Below are 19,679 nucleotides of genomic sequence, written 5' to 3' on the forward strand. Positions count from 1 at the left end.
GCAACCCAAACGTTTTGTAACTTTCGGGTAGTTCTAAACAAATAGAAAAAAAATGGGTAGTTGTTCACAAATGACCCTATCTTTAGGGTAGTTCTAGACAAAATTTTCAAAAAATAATGTCAAACAAGCCCTAAGTTGATGGTTGAAAACGCCTAGAGATATAATATTCAAGAATTTAAGTGCATCTTGTTTTCGTACAAATATGATTAAATGTATCTAAGCATTCGGTGTAAATTTTATATGCTTATTGACAACCTTCAATGAACATTTTATGAGCTAGATCGATTTGAGGAGAAGAGAAGTGTTTACAGCCTTACAGGAGAGGAAAATCCTCTTATTGGGCTAGGTCGATTTGTGATTGGCCATATTTTACGTTACTTGAAAGTCTTAAGTCTTAACATGATTTATTTGATTTTATTATGGAGTGGCCCCAAAATTTTATAACCCAATTTGTATTTGGACACTTCATGTTAAGTGGGATTATTTCAGTTTAATGGCCTAATAATAAAACTTGACCTAAAACATACTATGTGGTTACACAATGTTGATTAGTCTGAAAGGTAATTTTGGTTTAACAAGGCATGGGATCTCTAATCTAGAATTCGTGTGGTTTATGAGTTCATATCTTATCTAACCCTTCATGCACTTTGGAGTTTGTTCAATATGATTGGATCCACTTATCTAACCCTTCATGCACTTCTTAAGTTCTTAGAGCTCTTTTGACAATAACAAATTGGACTTTGGAGTAGACTAGTTTTGGTGATGTTGACCCTTATAGCAATTTTTATTTTCACAATAGATTGATTCATTGATAAAAAAATTCTTTCTTGCAAATACATAAAAATATTTTTTTTAAAAAATGCAAAAGTTAGGATTATAGTTGCATATTGACTATTTTTCTTACCCTTTTAGCGATTTTAAAAAACTTGTTTGAAACTTTGACAAAACAGAGTATAAGGATTCAGAGATGAAAACGTTTTATTTTATTTAGCAACTCAAGTACAACTTCATGGACACTACAATGATGTTATATCCAATATGTAGCATAAGATACATCTCTTAGCTTTATGATTTTATGCATCTTGTCCGGACAATTTTTCAGTATCCACCTTTGCACTCTTCTCATTTTCGACTCCATTCGTTGCATTTGCTTCTACATTATCTGGATTCAATAATCCTGAAACTCTAGCAGCGATACATTGCTTCGCTTCAGGAGAAACACCATGTTTGCCAATAATGGATTCTAATATAGCCTCCGACAAGTTCTTGTTCTCTATCACAACACTTCCGGCAGTTGGAATGCTATCATGCTTGGAAAATCCTATCTGTTTAACACAAGATATTCGAAGCACACACCAATGTGAGTTATAAAACTTATTAGAGTAAATGATAGACAATTTGATATTTACTTGTTTGAACTTAAATTATTTTTATCGAACATAGGATTTGATACTAACCGTAAGAGATCCATGAGGTGATTGTGTAAACAAAATAGAGTGTCCTGGTGGGAATTTCTCATCCTTAAAGGTCTCAAGGAACTTTTCGACGGCCTTGGCTTCTTCGTCGGTATAGATACCGATGGCCTTCCAAAATGCAACGCAGTTTTCAGTCACCTTTTCTGAATATTGTTGTCCCGTTAATGGCAAAATCATGGTAACCTGAGTAAATTTCTCAAATGGACCTACAAATTAATTGCAAGCATCGGGTCAAACTCTACACTATTAAGGTGTAATAAAATCGCCAACACCAAGATAAGGCGGCGGAATGTTTACAAGCGTTATAAGCTCCAATCAGTTCAGTTCAATTTATTTCAGTTCCTAATTTCCTTCTCTCATAAAATATTCATTTCAGCCCAATTCAGTTCAGTTAAATTCACCTCCTATCAGTTCAGTTCAGTTTAGTTCAGTTCATCTCCAATCAGTTTAGTTTATTTCATTTCAACTTAGGGCCTGTTCATATTTACTTATTTTCAGTTCAGTTCAGTTCAGCTCCAATAAGTTCAGTTCAGCTCTTAATTTCCCTCTGTCATAAAATATTCATTTCAGCTTAGTTCAGTTCAATTCAGCTCCAATCAGTTCAGTTCAGTTCAACTCCAATCAGTTCAGTTTAGTTCAATTCAGTTCAGTTCAGCTCAGTTCAGTAAATATGAACAGACCCTTAGTTCAGAAAATGTGAACAATGCCAAAAACAAAGAATTTTTTAAAAATTAAAATTCAAATATTTGAATCTAGAAAGATATGGAGTACAAAGTTTTAAAAGCACATTATTAAATTCCTATAAAACATAATCAATTTTGTATCATTCTGAAATATAAAAAGTCAAATCACTAAAGTGCACCCATTAATTTAAAATACAGAGTAAGATGATTTTACTGATTGAAGAGACAAGAAATCAAATCTTTAATCTTTAAATGACTAAAGGTGCAATTTGTTATGGCCTAATTATTGGGTGCATGTTAAAACAATCTAAGGGTTTGTTCTCATTGGCTGAATTTAGCTGAACTGAGCTGAGCTGAGCTGAACTGAACTGAAATGAATATTTTATAAGAGAAGAAAATTAGGAGTTGAATTGAGCTGAGCTGAAATGAACTGAATTTCAACGTATGTGAATTCCCTAATTCAAGTTTAAGTGAACTTGGAATAAACGGTGGTTGTCGTGAGCTACAATTCATTGAACTTACCAATCAAGTAGTCAACCTTAAACAAGGTTGAAGATTCGTAAGACTTGCCTCTTGCGCCAACAACCAATAACAATATACAAACCACCTACTAGTCAATCAATCCTCAAACACAATAGATCCATAGCACATTTTTGATAACCTTAATTAATTTCATCGCGAGTGTGAACATCTATATATATATCTATCTATACTTAGTATTTAAAAACACAAACCATAATTTTTCATATGACACATGTCATCACAAGTCACTCACAATCACATATGACACATGTCACCCCTTTTGATCTTTTTGTTTAAGTCTTTATACATTCTATAACTTGCAAATTCAATTAAGAAAATGAAGTGTTTCATTTCCATCATAATAAAATAAAGTTGAACCAATTAATATACATAAAAAAAAAAAACATATGAATTTAATTATATAAAAATTGTCTTTTCAACTAATAAACTTAAAATATAACTTAAACCAATATGTCATTTCATATCCTACAATCTTCATGTATATATACGTATCTAAATTCCTTTATCTTTTTCTACAGTTCCCTCCTCATTCTTTTTTTCCTTTTAGGTTTTAGCAATGAAACAATTACTTCGTATTTCATATCAAAAGTTTCAACTATTGAAAAATATACCTACATATGAAATAACCTAGATAAGAACCCGTGCATCGAACGGGCCAAAAGGCTAGTTAATTTTAAAATTTTGTACCCAAGTGTGAGATTACTATTAATATGCGTTTATTAAATAAGGACATATGTATTGAACATTAATTTTTAATTACAAAAGGGTTTAAGAAGATTAAATTTTTATATTTAACAAATTTAATCAATATGTTTGTCTATGGATGATTATTTATAGCATAATTGTGTAGCAAAATTTTCTCATAAGATTCAGTAAATAGAGTGAAATACAATTTACCTGTAACAATATCACGGAAAAATTCAACAGATTCGACCAACTCACTCGAAGTTTTACCCTTCCACTTAGTAGCCAAAGCTGAAATTGCAGTCTCCTCCAAGTATACTCCAATTGCTGTGAACTTCACAAAATTCCCTTGGATTTCTAATCCTCTAACCCCTACACAAGTTTATATTAAATTATTAACCATATAAACATCACAAGTTTGTTTTTTTTTAAAAAAAAAAAAATTACAAGTATTATAAATTATAATTCCGCATTAGGAAGTAGTTACATGTTGATTCAAATATAATTGTTAGTTACAAAAATAGTTAGTAGTTAAATTTATAGCCGTAGTAGCTTAGTTATAATGAAATTAAATGTGTCAATTTTTCAAGTTTGGAGAGTGTATAAAATATGGACAAAAATGTAATTTTATCTGTAAATAAAAGTCTTTTCTTTTGAAAAAGAAGGTATAAGGAGTTTTTTCTAAACCAATGGATTGGGCCAAATCCCCCCTTTCAAACTACTAAATGCTAATTATCAAACACCTCATATTAGCGGGTTGAGTGGTCAAATCTCTAATTTGCCATCAATCCGCTAAACACTGCCCAACTCGATTGATACCAAACACAATGGTCGATTTTGGGTTGATCAATTATATTTCCGAGTTAAAACTCTTAAACGTGATGCAATAGGCTTTCTTGACCACACTTCACAATTAACTTATTGGTTTTATTATTGGATCAATAAGTTAGCTTTGATATATTTGGTAAAGTGCATTCTATAAGCAACATTTCTCTAGCTTTTAATAAGCTTAAAATCAAATTAAACTCAAAGTATATGCTAGCCATTTTATATTATTTTTAGCTACATCCATAATTTGATAAAAAAAGCAAGATTACAACAAAGTCAAAACTCAATACAAATATTGATTATATCTCATATCTCTAACAAAAACTAAATATCGATATTACAGGCGTAGGATAACTAACCTGCGCCACCGAGGAAAAATGACTTGTCGGAGCCCGGAGCCTTCACCGTTGGCGGGAAGACGTAATCCTCCACCTTGACTTCGGTGACAGGCGTTGATGTAGCCATTTTTGACAGACCAATAAGATTATTGATATTATCAAGGGTGAGATGAGATAGATTTGTGATATTTCTAACTTCCTAAGTAGAGCAATATGGAGTAGAACCGCATTTATAGCTAGGAGGGTGGTGATGGGAAGAAAGTCACAGTCAATGCTATTACGTTTTTACTGTCTTTTTATTATTTCGTCCATATACGACTAGCACTCCATTTTGGAATCTTACAAAAATAAATTAATTTTTAGCATGTGTATAAAATAAAGTAAGCTATAAAACATTTCAATTATAATATATCTAATCTAATTCTATTTGAGTAATTACTACTCCGTATAAATTAATTTGATATTCTTTTCATTTCAAATTCTAGATGGTCAACACCAAGGAATTTATATGTTAGTTTAAGTAGATTTTAATGATACACCATTTTGTATATATGATTAAGAGTCGACTTTAAATTAATGATTTAATTCTAATTTTTAGAACTTTTAACGCTATGATCATAAAAATAAAAGTGTTTAAAAACGAGATTCCCGATTATTCCCTCCTATTATATCTTTGTATAAAATGATCTTTTTGGGCCAATAATTTTTTTTTAATACGTAGTAGTTCCTGCAATTGTGGTAAAGTTAGCTTTATCATATGCAAAATTTAATGAATTCGTGAATTGATGCTTGGTTTCTTCTGCTCCACTCGTTACACAACAACCCCTAACCCCATCCACCAAGTAAATCATAAAATAGGCAAAACAGAACAAATGGCAAAATGCACAACATCCCACAATCATATTATATAATACAATTCTCTCAAAAAAAAAATAAAAAATTACATAATACAATTACAAAGGCACAAAATTAGGATAAACTCTTATATACACGTAAATTACAATTTTAACTTGTTTTCATTTTTCAGCTATGCAAAAAATTACCTACATGAATATGTCACTCGTTACTATATACAGAGTACAATAAACGTACGAAATCATGTGGTGTTGGGTACCCTTTATAGTTGGAATTTGATATAGTATTGAAGGTAATTTTAACAAGCAGAACTTATTAACCAAAATACATCTCTTAATTAATCAACATAGATATTTTGTAATTGAAATGAATTGGTGATGCCATTAGTATTTGAATTTCAATAGGTATCTTTAAGTCAGTTGGTGGTAGCATGCATTTTGCATTAAGGCAGTACATAACGCCTATAGCACACCAAGGCAAAAATTTAAGTTGCGTAAGACACTACTATTATTATGTACAATTTTGTTGCAATAGATATTTAAGGTGGACGAGTGGTTAGCTAGCGGCATATACAATGTTCATTCATATCAAAGTGACATTTTTTTTTTGTTGGGTAAGGAGAAGGGCCCTACCGATTCAGAACCTCTCACAGGTCCTCCCGGCCCGGATTATCAAAGTGACATTGTGAGTCCAACACAGTGATAGCTGATAGGGGATCATGCATCTTCCAACAATCTTTTGAATCCTTTCAGAGCATGCTATGCTGTAGTGGTGTGGCACTGTGGCCTGTAAGAGTGATTCCAAAGGCAATACTGTGATAGGGGCAGCATTTTTTGTGAAATTAGCAATACCGATGTCCCCTTGATTTGCTCATTAGAACAAGTGGTGGACAACTTTTTAGGCCAATTTAGAGCATGTTCGGCAAAAGTAGTTGTTGTGGTATTATAAACAGAGAATTAGCACCCAAGTTGTCATATAGTGATTGTTAAGTACAAGTGTGTAAAAGTGAGAGGTAAGTAGCTGTATTAAGTTAGTAAAAAATTGGATATGTTTATTTATTTGCAATTACTTTGTAATAAACTACTACATATTATTATTTAATTGGTTAAAATACAATAGCTACATCTAAAATTTTACATTGTGATGCATTTTCCTTTGTAAAAGGATGAAACATCTACTAGCAATATTCCTAACTAAAAAAATAATGAAGTAATATACTCCAAACTTGACTAAACTGCAAAGAAATTCAGTGCCCTGCTATGAGCAAAAGCAGACATCTGGTGCAAACTTCAACTTCAAAAATTAAATCACTACAAAGGCGTAGTTTGTAAAATAGGCTTTGAGCATTTGACCTTCTTGTTCTTCTGTAGTACTCGTGTGTATATCTGGTCACAGTAATATGATTATACGAGTAGTCTCTAAACTTTCTTTACCATTTTAACTGATGAGAACTCTGCTAAGCTGCACTCATTAACAAGTGGACACAAGTAAAATGGACAGTTTCAGGCCTTTAGAACCTTGATAGTTGCTCACAGAAGAGGATTAACTTGTTGCGGCTAAGCTGTGGATCAGAGAGCCTAACTTACGTTGAAAATGTAATGTAACAGTTTCGTATAGCCAATATGTCTGTCCTTAAGTGCTATGCTTGTTCACTGCTTGCTGCAATATGGTATCTTTCCAGGACTCTAGAAGTGGTGGGAGAGAACCTGAGTTCCATTTTCGCCTTAGATTACTTTCTTGCCAATAAAACTAAATCATGTGTGTTTAGCAGATGATATGATCCCTTACGCTTTGTTTGGATAGCAAAGAAGGAAGGAAAAGAAGGGGAGGGAAAATGGAGGAAGGGAAGGGAAAAGAAAGGGAGGGGGAGGTGAGCTCCATTTTCCCTCCAAATCTCTCCAATTTTGGAGAGATTATGGTTATTAAAGAGAGAGGGAAAATGGATCCCTCCCTCTCCTTCCCCTTCCTTCCCCCAATCTTTTACCCAAACAAGAGATTTTGTCCCCTCCATTTCTCTTCTCTTCTTTTCCTTCCATTTCTTCCTATCCAAACAAAGTGTTAGTCTTGTATGAGTGAATCTAAATTGCTTCCTGACAGCGCTCAACTTCAAAAAACCTCCTTGCATTGTTGTGGGATATTTGGGAGATTGACACTCTTGTCCAGATAATTGACCTCTCTTCGTAACTCTTGTCCAGAAAATTTTGCAGAAACCGATTTTGCACTCATCTCATTCCCGACTCCAATCGTTGCAGTTGCTTCTGATTTTTCTGGACTCAATAATCCTGCAACTCTAGCAGCAATACTTTGATTTGCTGCAGGAGAAACACCATGTTTGCCGATGATGGATTCTAGTACAGCCTCTGCCAAGTTTTTGTTCTCTATCACAGCATTTCCAACAATTGGAATGCTATCATGCTTGGAAAATCCTATCTGTTAAACACACGAAATTCAAGATACACACCAAATTTAGTTCTAAATTCTTAGACTAAAACATCCACATTGCATGAACTTAAATTAATTTTATCGAACATAATATATGTTACTAACCGTTAGTGATCCCAGAGGTGATTGTGTAAACAAAATAGAATGCCCTTGTGGAAACTTCTTGTCCTTAAAGATGTCAAGGAATTTTTCAACCGCCTTTGCTTCTTCATCAGTGTAGATTCCGATGGCCTTCCAGAATGCAATGCAATTTTCTGTCAGTTTATCTGAATATTGTTGTCCTGTTAATGGGACGATCATGGTAACCTGTGTAAATTTTTCAAATGGACCTACAAATTGTTTGCAAGCATCAAGTTAACAACTACATTTGACAATAAGACGTTATTAAACCATTATTGAAGTCATAAGGTTATAAAATATTGAATCATGAACCAAACTTCAAGTTTTAGACTCCAACTTAAAAATAATAGAAATTAAACGTACTTCACCGTTCCTTTTTTGTTTTAATTATGCATACATACCTATGCTACCTACTAGTCAATCTACCTCAAGCACAAATTTTATAACCTTAATTAACATCAGTCTCACGAAATCACAATATCAGCCATATAGGGGAACATTACTGATTTATTAAATCATCATTTGTAATTTTACATCTTTTCATATTCCTCATGGCTTATGTACAACTTATAATTAAAAGTCGAGAAGGTTGTAAAAATCATGTAATTTTACACTCGAATGTAATATGAACATTAGCATATAATACCTGTTATTATATCACGGTAAAATTCAACAGATTCCACCAACTCAGTAGAGGTTTTACCCTTCCACTTACTAGCCAACGCAGAAACTGCACTCTCCTCCAAATACACTCCAATTGCCGTAAACTTTACAAAATCCCCTTGTATCTCTAAACCTCTCACCCCTGCACGAGAACATATTAAGCACATAAACATCACTAAAGTGTTCTGAACATAATCAATCGTAAATGTAAAGAAAGAACCTGATATAATCGTCATATCTACAATTTCTAAGTTTAAATTAAAAAAAATTCCATTGTATATGTATAAGTATATAGTGTTAATAATCATAGCCTTGTGTTGTTAACAACGAACATAGTAGCGTTTTAAAAGTTTTTTATTCATTCAACAAAATTGTTGAAGAAAGGATCATCCCATATAGAAATCAAACCAAACCAGAGAAATAATGGAAAATGATCAAAAAGTGTGACATTGTGACAGCGGTCATTGATTAACCAATTGATTGATCATAAAGTACAAATATATCATAAACTTGTAATTAACGTAGGATAACTAACCTGCGCCAGCAAGAAAAAATGACTTAACAGAGCCGGGAGCTTTCACCGTTGCCGGGAACACGTAATCCTCCACCTTCACCTCGCTCACAGCTGTTGATGTACCCATTCTTGACAAACCAATAAGACTATGGTATTGATTAATAATGAGATTTTTTTTAGATTAACAGGGAATTGAGATATGTCACAAAGTCAGAATCAAAATTATTTTTTGAGAAAAAAGACAATCAATGATATTAATACGTGTTAAATTGTGAAATCTATGTCGTTGAGTATTTATTGAGTTACGAACTTCAGATGATACTAGTCCTAATAAACCCAATAAGATTAGGAAATACTAGTATTTACAGAGAAAATACAGAATGACAGAAGGTTTATTATTATTAATTTTTGTTTTTACCGAAATACAGAATTTCTTTTTTGACAGGAAAATACAGAAGTTCTAGAAAACACGGTTTAAAATATTTTTATCTTAGGGGCCAAATTTTGTGAAAGGTTAAACTGGACTGCTACTCTGTCCGCTTCAACAGCAATTTTAGATTAGGCAAATCATCTAATTTTTGTGTCTGAAGGTTCAGAAATTTTGATACAAACAATTAATTGAATTTAATTACAGTATAATTTTTGTTTTGAGCACAATTATAAATCAGAAACCCAATTCAAAAAAAAAAAAAAAAAAGAAAAAGAAAAAATCACAGCAAAATATTGCAATTTGAGAAATTAATCAGGGTTCAAAATTTTTTTATGATCAACAAAACTACAAAAGATCAAATGTAGCTGAAAAATTCAGAATAGAGGAAGTCAAATCCTAAGAAAGATAATGAAAAACGCAGTGATGCAGGCCAGAGAAAGGAAGACCTTCCACCGGAGCTATTCGGAGCCTTGCCCCCATAAATTATTATAATTAATTAGTAAATAAACTAAAATAACCTATATTTACTTATAAAATATTGGGACATAGTGATTAGTTTTGAGGAAGAGGTTAAATATTTTTAAATTCCGGCCCCTCTACTGTTTTCGGCCAAGATCCGCGAGCATGGAAATAACTTGGTCATCTGCTAGACTGTCATTAAAAATTTGTACTCAGTAGTTTTTGTTAAAAATCTTAAGCATTAAAAACTACAATTAAATGCATACGATAATATGAAGAACACCCAATGGATATGTAAATCTCACGTGAAAAAGTTTTCATCATACCTGAACTTTTGGCTTTTAAAATCAGTGTTTTCTTGCTTCCTTTTTAATACCTGTACTATAAAGTCTACAGTTCCCTTAAGATGTACCAATAATTCTTCAAGAGATTGCAGTCTACAATTCCCTTGAGTATTGCCTATGTAAAATCTCTATACAACTGATGAGCTGATAAGTTGCAGTGTTGTAGAGAAACCCGAGCAGAGCACGAGAAGGGGGTCATTGAAAATCTCTCTAGCTATACTGCTATAGTGCTAATGTGCTATATACCGTCATATAATCCCTAATTCGCTTTGTAAATAGAGATATAGTATTTGCCGATAAGGCTTCTTACAGTTAAGCTGAAAACTCCTTGTGTAAATTTATCTAAACTAACTTATCCTTGGCTAAACAAACTTTTGATCTTGTTGATAATCTTGATATTAATGATGATAACTGAACAAATTAGCCTTGATCTGAAATTATCTATACTATGCATAAGTTTCCACAACTCAAAAGGCTTTAAAAAATTCTGAATACCTGTAAGGGCTATAACTCGAGTTGCAGAGCAATCAGAAAGGAATTGAGCAGAGACAAATGGATGGGACCGGCCTAATTGGAGCAATCAGACTATCTGAGTACCCCTTGAACAAGCAATAAGGATTCAGCTTACTCACTTCTAATATTGTAACAAGCAAGAGTAACCTTTTCAATCTAAGAAAAAATGCAGTGTTCAGTGGGATACAAGAGTAGTCTCTTAAGAAATCAGAAAGGTCATCAACAAATCTGATCCATGCTTGGCAATTTTTATGAAAGCAAAATGGTTTTGAGAAAGTGGGATGACTTGAAAAGGACTGACAAGAAGGCTGTTCTTGTCTTCATGATATGGAAGACCGAAGACGAAATCAAACAAAAAGAATAGAACTTCCTAAATTGAACTGATTCCTTCATTCATCGAAGCAAATAGGCCCATTGAGGGGACCCTAGTGAGACTGTGAAAGGGCTATCAGTTCATCACCAATTCACCATCAAATTATGAGCACTGCTATCTAGCACGTTCAAATATGAAAAAGAAGAAAAAAAATATCAAGGTATGGATATGTCAGCAACATTCATCCCAAAGCAGAGACATCTTGCAGCATCAAAGTTCTAAACCCCAACAATACGCAGCAGGAATATTAGTTTGAGTTTTCAGATATTGACAATTAGCAGACAATTCATACAGCATTCATCACTTTAGAACAAAAGCATGATCTTAAATGCAAAAAATCTAACTTCAGCCTTGAAATGCTACATTGGACAAAACACCAGGCTGAATCAACATTGGCATGGACAACATTCATCCTAGAACATAACCTCAAGTCCATAAGAAATGTTGAACAACCCAAGAGATAAAAGTTTTTAACACAATCAGTGAAGCAGATGGTTAATAAGACATACTGTATCGGCATCTTCTTCACCATCAATAATCAAGTCTGCAAGCTGGTCATTCGCTATCCTCTGGCCAGGACCTCCAATCCTTCATAATGGCATAACCATAATTGCTTCTGGCCAGGAAACAAGATGTGTAAGAAAGTTATAAAATCATGCAAATGAAAACACCCGACACAGAATTATCTTACTACAAAGTCAAAAACCCAAACATTTCAACTCAACTTTTATGTACTTGCTCAAATTACCAGACAGCTTCACAGTCTAAAGACTTGATGCTCTAAAAATCTACCGACTTCAAAAGTTCAGATACACCACGTTCCTTGTATCTATTAACGGAGCAATGCTTTACCTTGAATTTCATTGCCCTCAGTCCTGACATTAACAAAAAGCAGCACCTAAAAGAGCCATAGAGGTAAGCAATATACAAACAATACAGTATGTAATTTGTTTACTAAAAGCCCCTAACGAAATACAAATAGTTATAATTAGTTTACAAGGTGCAAGTGGGTGCAAGTCAAGTATACTCAAAATTTATACAAACTTTACCCCTAACGACACAAGAAGTGCCAAGAGTACTCTTCATATTCATACTCCTGCAGCTGCCCTTCAAGAGTCCTTTACATATTCTACTTCAATGCAACAAAAGTAATTAACTTTTCACTTGTACTATACCAGTGACATTCTTGCCTAGCAGATGAAACAAATTTGAAACTATATTCATCAAAGAAATGCTGCTCGAAAATGGCTACTGTATTACTCGTATAACTTATCATTTAGACAGGCAAACTGCTAAAAAACCATCAGATAAACATGATATCTTCACCAATTCAAGCTGCACTCAACAAAGGGATTGAGTTCCAAACACACATTTCTCTCAGACATGTTTAAGTTGAATTCAGAACAAAAATCACCAACACATTCAGCTTGAGATACTCATATTTGTAAGATTTGGATTGCACAAACTTGCAAATTAGAGACAAAAGGATATGAAATTTAGAATATGTCATTGATACCAACAACATTACAAAGAACAGTGAATCTAATCAAATTATCCTGATTTAATTCACAGATGAAACCCTCAACTACAACCCTCCCATCATCCCATTTTTTTCAAATAAAAAGAAAGAAAACCTAATTAAAAACATCTACTGACATTACATACAGAGATTCCAGAAAACACAAACTAGAGATGGGAAAGCCCAAACCCACTAATAATTCTAAGCCTTCTTAGGGGACTTGGTAGCCTTGGGAGATTTCGGCTCCTTTGGAGACTTCTCAGCAGTCTTCTTTGGCAACAACACTGGGTTTATGTTCGGAAGAACTCCTCCGTGTGCAATGGTGACTCCAGCAAGAAGCTTTCCAAGCTCATCGTCGTTCCTCACAGCAAGTAGAACATGCCTTGGGATGATTCTGTTCTTCTTGTTGTCTCTTGCAGCGTTTCCGGCCAATTCCAACACCTTTACAATTTGAAAAACAAGATGTATTTAGCTTTCAATTTTAATTATTCAATCATCCATTCTATGTTTTCTAATATTGAACAAAATTGCTATTTATGAAATAACTGAATTGGGGATTTTGTCTGAATTGGCGTGATTGACATGAATAGAGCTCAAATTGTAGCTGAATTTCATTACACGAGATTAATCGAACTAAATCGCAAGGCTAATCAGAGAAAATAATGATATGGATCTAAAATCATGAAACCCTAACACATGCAATCAAATCTCAAAAATGAAAGCAACAAAAAAAAAGCATATTGATTCCAAAATCAGGCTACACTCATGAAATTTCAACAAACAAAATCCCAAATTCACAATATTTATACCACAAAACAAACCCTAACATTAAGCATTCCAGATATCATCGCGCCTAAATCAACAAACCAATTCCCAAATTCAGCCAGCAAAATACAGATTATCAAACCAAAAACCCCCAAATCACAACCTCCAGAATCAACCCCAACCTCATTTCACACCAAATTACAAAAGTCAAATCAAAATGAAATTGAATCCATGATCAGGCAATAGAATGCAAAACCAACAAAAAAAAACCCCAAATTATATGATACAATTCAACCCAAACCCTAACATTTCCCATCCCAAATCTCATCACCAAAATCCAACCCCCATCAAAATCAAACAAAACCCAGATAAACAAAATCAACAACCTAAAAAAACCCCCAAATCAAAACCTCCAAATCATCACAACCCCATCATATCAAACCTCCAAAATCCCAAAAACAAAAGGTCAAATGAAATGAAACGGTCAAAAGAGAGAGAATTGAATGATACCTCAGCAGCAAGGTACTCAAGAACAGCAGCCAAGTAAACAGGGGCACCAGTACCAACACGTTGAGCATACCTTCCTTTCTTCAAATACCTTCCAATTCTACCAACTGGAAATTGTAACCCAGCTCTAACTGATCTTGTAACTGGCTTCTTCTTCGGCCCACCTCCTTTCCTTCCTCCGGCTCCCTTCTTCGCTTTTCCTCCTGTATCCATTTTCTCTCTCTTACTTTCTCTCTCCTAATTTATGAAGATGAACAAGAAGATTGAAATGAAATGTGTAAGATTTTCGAGTGTGATGGGGTGGTTAATTGTGAAATTGTTGTTTTTATAGTGGGCTTTACTTTTTTCAGAGATTTTTAACCGTTAGATTTGATGAAAATCGACGGATTTGGATGGGTTTATGACAGTTTTGGTGGTGATCCGTGTGCTTTTATTTGGACCAATGAGATGCGAGCTTAGCCGACCTTTTTTTTTATTTTATTTTTTTTGGGAGAGAATATGTTTTTCTGTGCTTTTTGTGCTGGTCCCTATAACTCACAAGTCTACGAGCATTTTTATCTCAAAAAAAAAAGTCTACGAGCATTTTTATGATTCGTGAATCCCATTAAAAAAAAATAAATAAATAAATAAATAAAAACCTATTTTCATTTTTACAAAATGCTATACATAAACCACCCTAAGGGTCTGTTTTCATTGACTGAACTCAGCTGAATTGAAAGAAAATGAATATTTTATAAGAGAAGGAAATTAGGAACTGAATTGAACTGAACTGAACTGAATTTTAACGTATGAGAACAGGCCCTAAATATATTCTTTTACCTCTGAAATCACCCCCATTTCATTTCCCCACCCCAAATTTCTTTTTTCTCATTCTCAAAATCGATCATACAAATATGAGTATGGAGATTTAGTGTAGTTTCAGGGATTGGACAAGTGGTTTTGGAGATGAAAGGATAGGTGTAAGGTGGTTTTGATGCCTAACTAATCAAAATTCACTCATTTTATTGTCATTTGGGTTATATAGTGAATTTTAGTATCAAATCAGAAGTATATGGTACATTTTAAAATTTTCATGATGGTGAATAAATAAAAAAATCAGATGTATATGGTGAAAAAACCGTAAAAAAAAAAAAACATGTACAGAGTATTTTATTTACGTGATTAACTACCCTTATCAAAACTTATCCGAGTTTATGTTTTCTAAATTTATTTATTGTATCTTATTTAGAGATTAACCCTTATTATAATTAAGTTTTCCTAAAGAAAGGTGAACAACAAAGGACATAAGGTGACTTTAATCATCCTTTTAATTGGATTTTTTAATTTTCTTGTAGATTGCTTATAACATAACTTTCAATTCTTGTTGGCCGGATCAAATTGCATTTATTAGGAAATTCTCATATGTATATGAGAGGAATATTAGCCCACATCAAAAAACAAATTGGTAAAATGGTAACAAAAGTATAGGTTTGCGAGTTACTACCAATGTATAAAAAAGCTCAAGGCACGCTGAAGCGATAAGGGTTATGCAACGCCTCTTTGAAGTGAGGTGCACTATATAAATATAAACAGTTGGAAAAAATTGGCAGAGTTTTTCTTCAGGTGCGCCTCATGCGTGCCTCGTTAAATCTGCCTCGCCCGGGCCAAAAAAGGTACTTACCCCATATCGTCTTGCGCTCACTTTTTCAAACACTGGTTACTACTCCAATAATTGTTACTTTATTTTTGCGATTGAACATTACTTAGCTGAGGAGCAGCAAATTGTTTATCATGTTGTGTTGGAGTTATGACAAGTATAATGCAAATTGGAATAAGTTATCACCGCGCTACCTAGAGAGTTATCATTCTCTTGGTGATGACACATGAGAACAAGGTCGAGCTATAGCTCACAGACGAGCTAGCGATAGGTCAATTGCACACAAAGTTGCGGCAAGGCGGCCGAGCTATAGCTCAGGTGTATGTGTGTGTGCGTAAGGGCCGATCTATCATGCGAGCGATAACTCGGTTGCTCGTGTTCGCGTGGAGTATGAGAAAAGATATTTCTTTTATTTCCTTTTCTTGTTTACTAATATATATACCCTCTTAACCCAAAATTGGGACATACAATTTTGTTAACTATGAAACCCTAAACACAAACCTATCCTTTGAGATCTGAACAATTCTTTAATAACTCCACTCTTTGGGTTCGGGTACATGAATTACGGGAGAGTTGTGCTAACATTGGGGGCGCGGGCGTCATCTGGAAACATGTACTAGCGGTGGTGAATTTCACTTCTAATGTAGTAGATTTTGTTCTGCAACACAACTGTATTATTGAGATCTTCAATCAAGTATTTTCCCTCTCATTTTCTTTATTTTGTTATTGGAATCAACAGATATTTTACCAACATCTTGTAGTGTACTTTAATATAAACCCTAACAATTGGTAACTAAGTTGAGCTACTAATGGATTGACAGAATTATATATACCCAAGACCCAATGTCACAATGGATTGCATGTGATCAGTATCTAACTCATACTCTACTTTTTTTGGTTAGGATGCTCAAGGAGGAAAAAGTTATTGATATCAATCTTAGATGGATGGTGGGTGATATTCATCGAACTAGTAAGACATTTATATGGTGTGGTTTTTACAAGGTTCAAAGGGAACGAATTTACAAGGTGCATATCCTTGTTACCACGCCCATTTTTCTTCTACTATTTATTTTGCCTTTGTTTAATTCCCTAATTATACTTTTCACTTTCTCGATTTTTAATTTGCTTTTGGTGTGCATTCACCAACCCTACACAAGTGATATCAGAGCCAAGATTAATTAGAGTGTTTACACATTAAATATGTTTTCCTTTATTAAGTCTAAGATTTAAATTAGGAACATGTTGAGCATTAGATAAGTCCTGATCTTACCATCAATGTCTTGATCTGCACTAAGCCGGTGCCATGAACTTTGCGACTAGACCTATTTCCCGTAGAAACAAATATGTTCTTTACTAGTCGGTTGTCAATAAAGTCGAACATATATGGTAGGCACAACCGAAATCAAGTACCCCGTAAAAAGTCTTACTTCTTTGTAGAGAAGTAGCCAAAAGAACATCATCAGAAAATGAGAAGAATGCTAATCCTTGGCATTCTTCTCATTTTATTCTCTTTCGAGCTTTTTCTTTAACTTTCGGCAATTAAAAACATTGTGCCCATGCCTCAAATCCTTGGATTTATATGCCCATTAGATATGGCCTGATTATTGGTACTAATTTTTTCGTGTAATCTCCCTCTTACATATAACCTCATTTATTTTCATCATAATCTACTTCAAGGTCAAATTTTTCTTTCAAGCGTGAATTTGATTTAGCAGCCCTAAAAGGAAAAGAATCATTGCTACCATGTAACATGATATCCTTGAAGGGCTTTTATGAAGGCGAAAGCTAGAGACAATTAATAACACAATACAACCTTATCCTAACATTCAATCTTAACATCTAGATTTTCCGGACCAATTATAATAGAATTTAATTATTTGAGATGAGATCGAACATAAGTACATGTCTTCGCCCATCCAAGTTATATAAAGCCTTTCATTGAGACGAAGTTTGTTGGCGAGACTTTTAGTCATGTAGAGAGACTCCTATCTACTTTAACCATAAACCGACTACTGTCTCTTTATGACTCGCGTAAAACCTCTTTCATTAAACATAGTTGGATCGTGGACAATGCTTTTTCATCCAACTATTGACATTGTTTGTCCATCATAGCTTATATGGGTTTTTTTTTTTACTTGCCATAAAGTACCTGTTTTTATTCATTTTGTGTGAGAAAGACCTTTATTTGGACTCTCCAAATGTTGAAACTAATCTTGCATCAAACTTATCAATCTTGAACTTCGTAAGTGAAGACATCTTTAATGTGCAGACACTCAAATAATCAACCTTGACTCTGATATCACTTGTTAGGGTTGGTAAGTGCGTAGCAAAAACATATTTAAGGTGTAGAGATTGAATAGTAGTATATACTATATAATAAGATAAATGGTAAATACAAATAGACACACAATATTTAACATCGGAAAAAGTCTCAACTAAGACAAAAAAAACCCACAAATGACGAGCATCGAAATAATCCACTATATGATAATGTGGTCTACAAAATTATCTCAAATAATCCACTATATGAAAATAAGAGAATATAAGAACCTTGAAAGGATAAGTAGTATAAGAAAACTCTCACTATATGAACTTATGAGGGAGTAGTACAAAATTAGAAATAGAAAATTTACAAATAGAAGATGAATAGTACAAAGAGGTGTAATAGGTAGAAAGCTAAGACAAGTAAGTGGCTTCTATTGTGCGTATCACCAATGAAGTGCCCTAATTGCATAAGCCCAATAAATTAGGTTTTAAGGACTAAAAATTTCTCGAAAATTTTAGTACGTTGAGAAATTGACGGAGAATTGTGGAAGAATCTAGAATTGGTGAATGTTGAACATTGGAACGACTTTCATGGGGATCATCCGAATTGAGGAATCAAATCCATATACATGTAACAATATTACATTAAAATCTGCAAAAAATGCCAACAAAATAAATTGTTTGAAAAAAGAGTATACCATGTAAAATATTTCGCACATAAATGAGAAAAATGTACTTACACATTATGTTTGTATATACCAATAATAATTTTTATATAATTTATTTATATAAGAGTTTTTAACCGGACTGGAATAAAGCCTGAAACTAAGACCTTGTTCTATTCACCTTATTTTCACTCATTTAAGAAAAAATAAGTTCAGATCAGGGTTAATAAGTTCAAATAAGATAAGTTTAGAAAAGATAAGTTCAGTACCCAAATTCAATTTATAACTAAAAATTGTTCTACTAAGTTCAGATAACTAAAAATCAGGTGAATAGAACGCACCATATTTTGTTAATTCCGTTCAATTTTAAAATGTCTATACGGATTACGGAATCCTTAAAATGCATTTTCATTTTGGCGCTCAGAGAAAATAAAATTGGCGCTTCTCTCTCTTCTCAACTCTCCTGTTTTTCCACTAGAACTCCATTTCTGCTCTTTCTCACCGCCATCGCCGGCTACTCATTTCGGCAGATTATCGTCGTCTAGTGTAGCTCATAAACATCTTCTGGTATGCCGTATGCATTCAATTTATCCTTTAATTATACATTTTTTTTTTTATAATTTGCGGTTTTTTTTTGTTCAAATTATATTATTATTATTATTATTATTATTATTATTATTATTATTATTATTATTATTATTATTATTATTATTATTATTATTATTATTATCTCAAAAACAAAAGTCATACAACCTACAATAAATTAGTGGGAAGCCGAGATACAATATGGGCCCCCACTCCTCTAGCTATTGCAAATCCTACCCTAGTGAAGATATGAGCTGCAGCACGAGCCCCAATGTCTTGCGTCGTCGAGAACCTCTGAACCCGCTTTAGTAACGCAACAACCTCTTTCTCTAATTCCCCAAGCGAAGAAAAGGAGAAGGGAATGAAACCATATCCAATCGCCTGACATCGAGCTTAATACTTAACCCGTTTCCGATGCAGCAACAACCCACCCAGGAATGAAGTCAGATAGCCCTGACTGTGTCAAAGGAGAA

General features: G+C 33.6%; 3 protein-coding genes across 3 annotated transcripts; all 3 read right to left on the reverse strand.

The window, feature by feature from the left end:
• Positions 1–954: 954 nt before the first annotated feature.
• Positions 955–4,795, reverse strand: LOC145629354 (chalcone--flavanone isomerase-like). Its single transcript, XM_081681931.1, has 4 exons — positions 4,573–4,795; positions 3,599–3,757; positions 1,458–1,681; positions 955–1,325 (listed from the first exon to the last, which is right to left on the reverse strand). Exons 1-4 carry the CDS (start codon positions 4,676–4,678, stop codon positions 1,074–1,076), a joined length of 741 nt encoding a protein of 246 aa, XP_081538057.1. The 5' UTR covers positions 4,679–4,795; the 3' UTR covers positions 955–1,073.
• A 1,686-nt stretch (positions 4,796–6,481) lies between these two features.
• On the reverse strand, positions 6,482–9,573 carry LOC145627298 (chalcone--flavanone isomerase-like). The gene is made up of 4 exons (XM_081679692.1): positions 9,167–9,573; positions 8,615–8,773; positions 7,954–8,177; positions 6,482–7,836 (listed from the first exon to the last, which is right to left on the reverse strand). Exons 1-4 carry the CDS (start codon positions 9,270–9,272, stop codon positions 7,513–7,515), a joined length of 813 nt encoding a protein of 270 aa, XP_081535818.1. The 5' UTR covers positions 9,273–9,573; the 3' UTR covers positions 6,482–7,512.
• A 3,164-nt stretch (positions 9,574–12,737) lies between these two features.
• On the reverse strand, positions 12,738–14,338 carry LOC145629355 (putative histone H2A.3). The gene is made up of 2 exons (XM_081681932.1): positions 14,059–14,338; positions 12,738–13,224 (listed from the first exon to the last, which is right to left on the reverse strand). The coding sequence occupies exons 1-2, from the start codon at positions 14,266–14,268 to the stop codon at positions 12,985–12,987; spliced, it is 450 nt and encodes a 149-aa protein (XP_081538058.1). The 5' UTR covers positions 14,269–14,338; the 3' UTR covers positions 12,738–12,984.
• Positions 14,339–19,679: the final 5,341 nt, after the last annotated feature.

Source organism: Chenopodium album, chromosome 4, assembly GCF_948465745.1.
Source record: "Chenopodium album chromosome 4, dcCheAlbu1.1, whole genome shotgun sequence".
Taxonomy (NCBI): Eukaryota; Viridiplantae; Streptophyta; class Magnoliopsida; order Caryophyllales; family Amaranthaceae; genus Chenopodium; species Chenopodium album.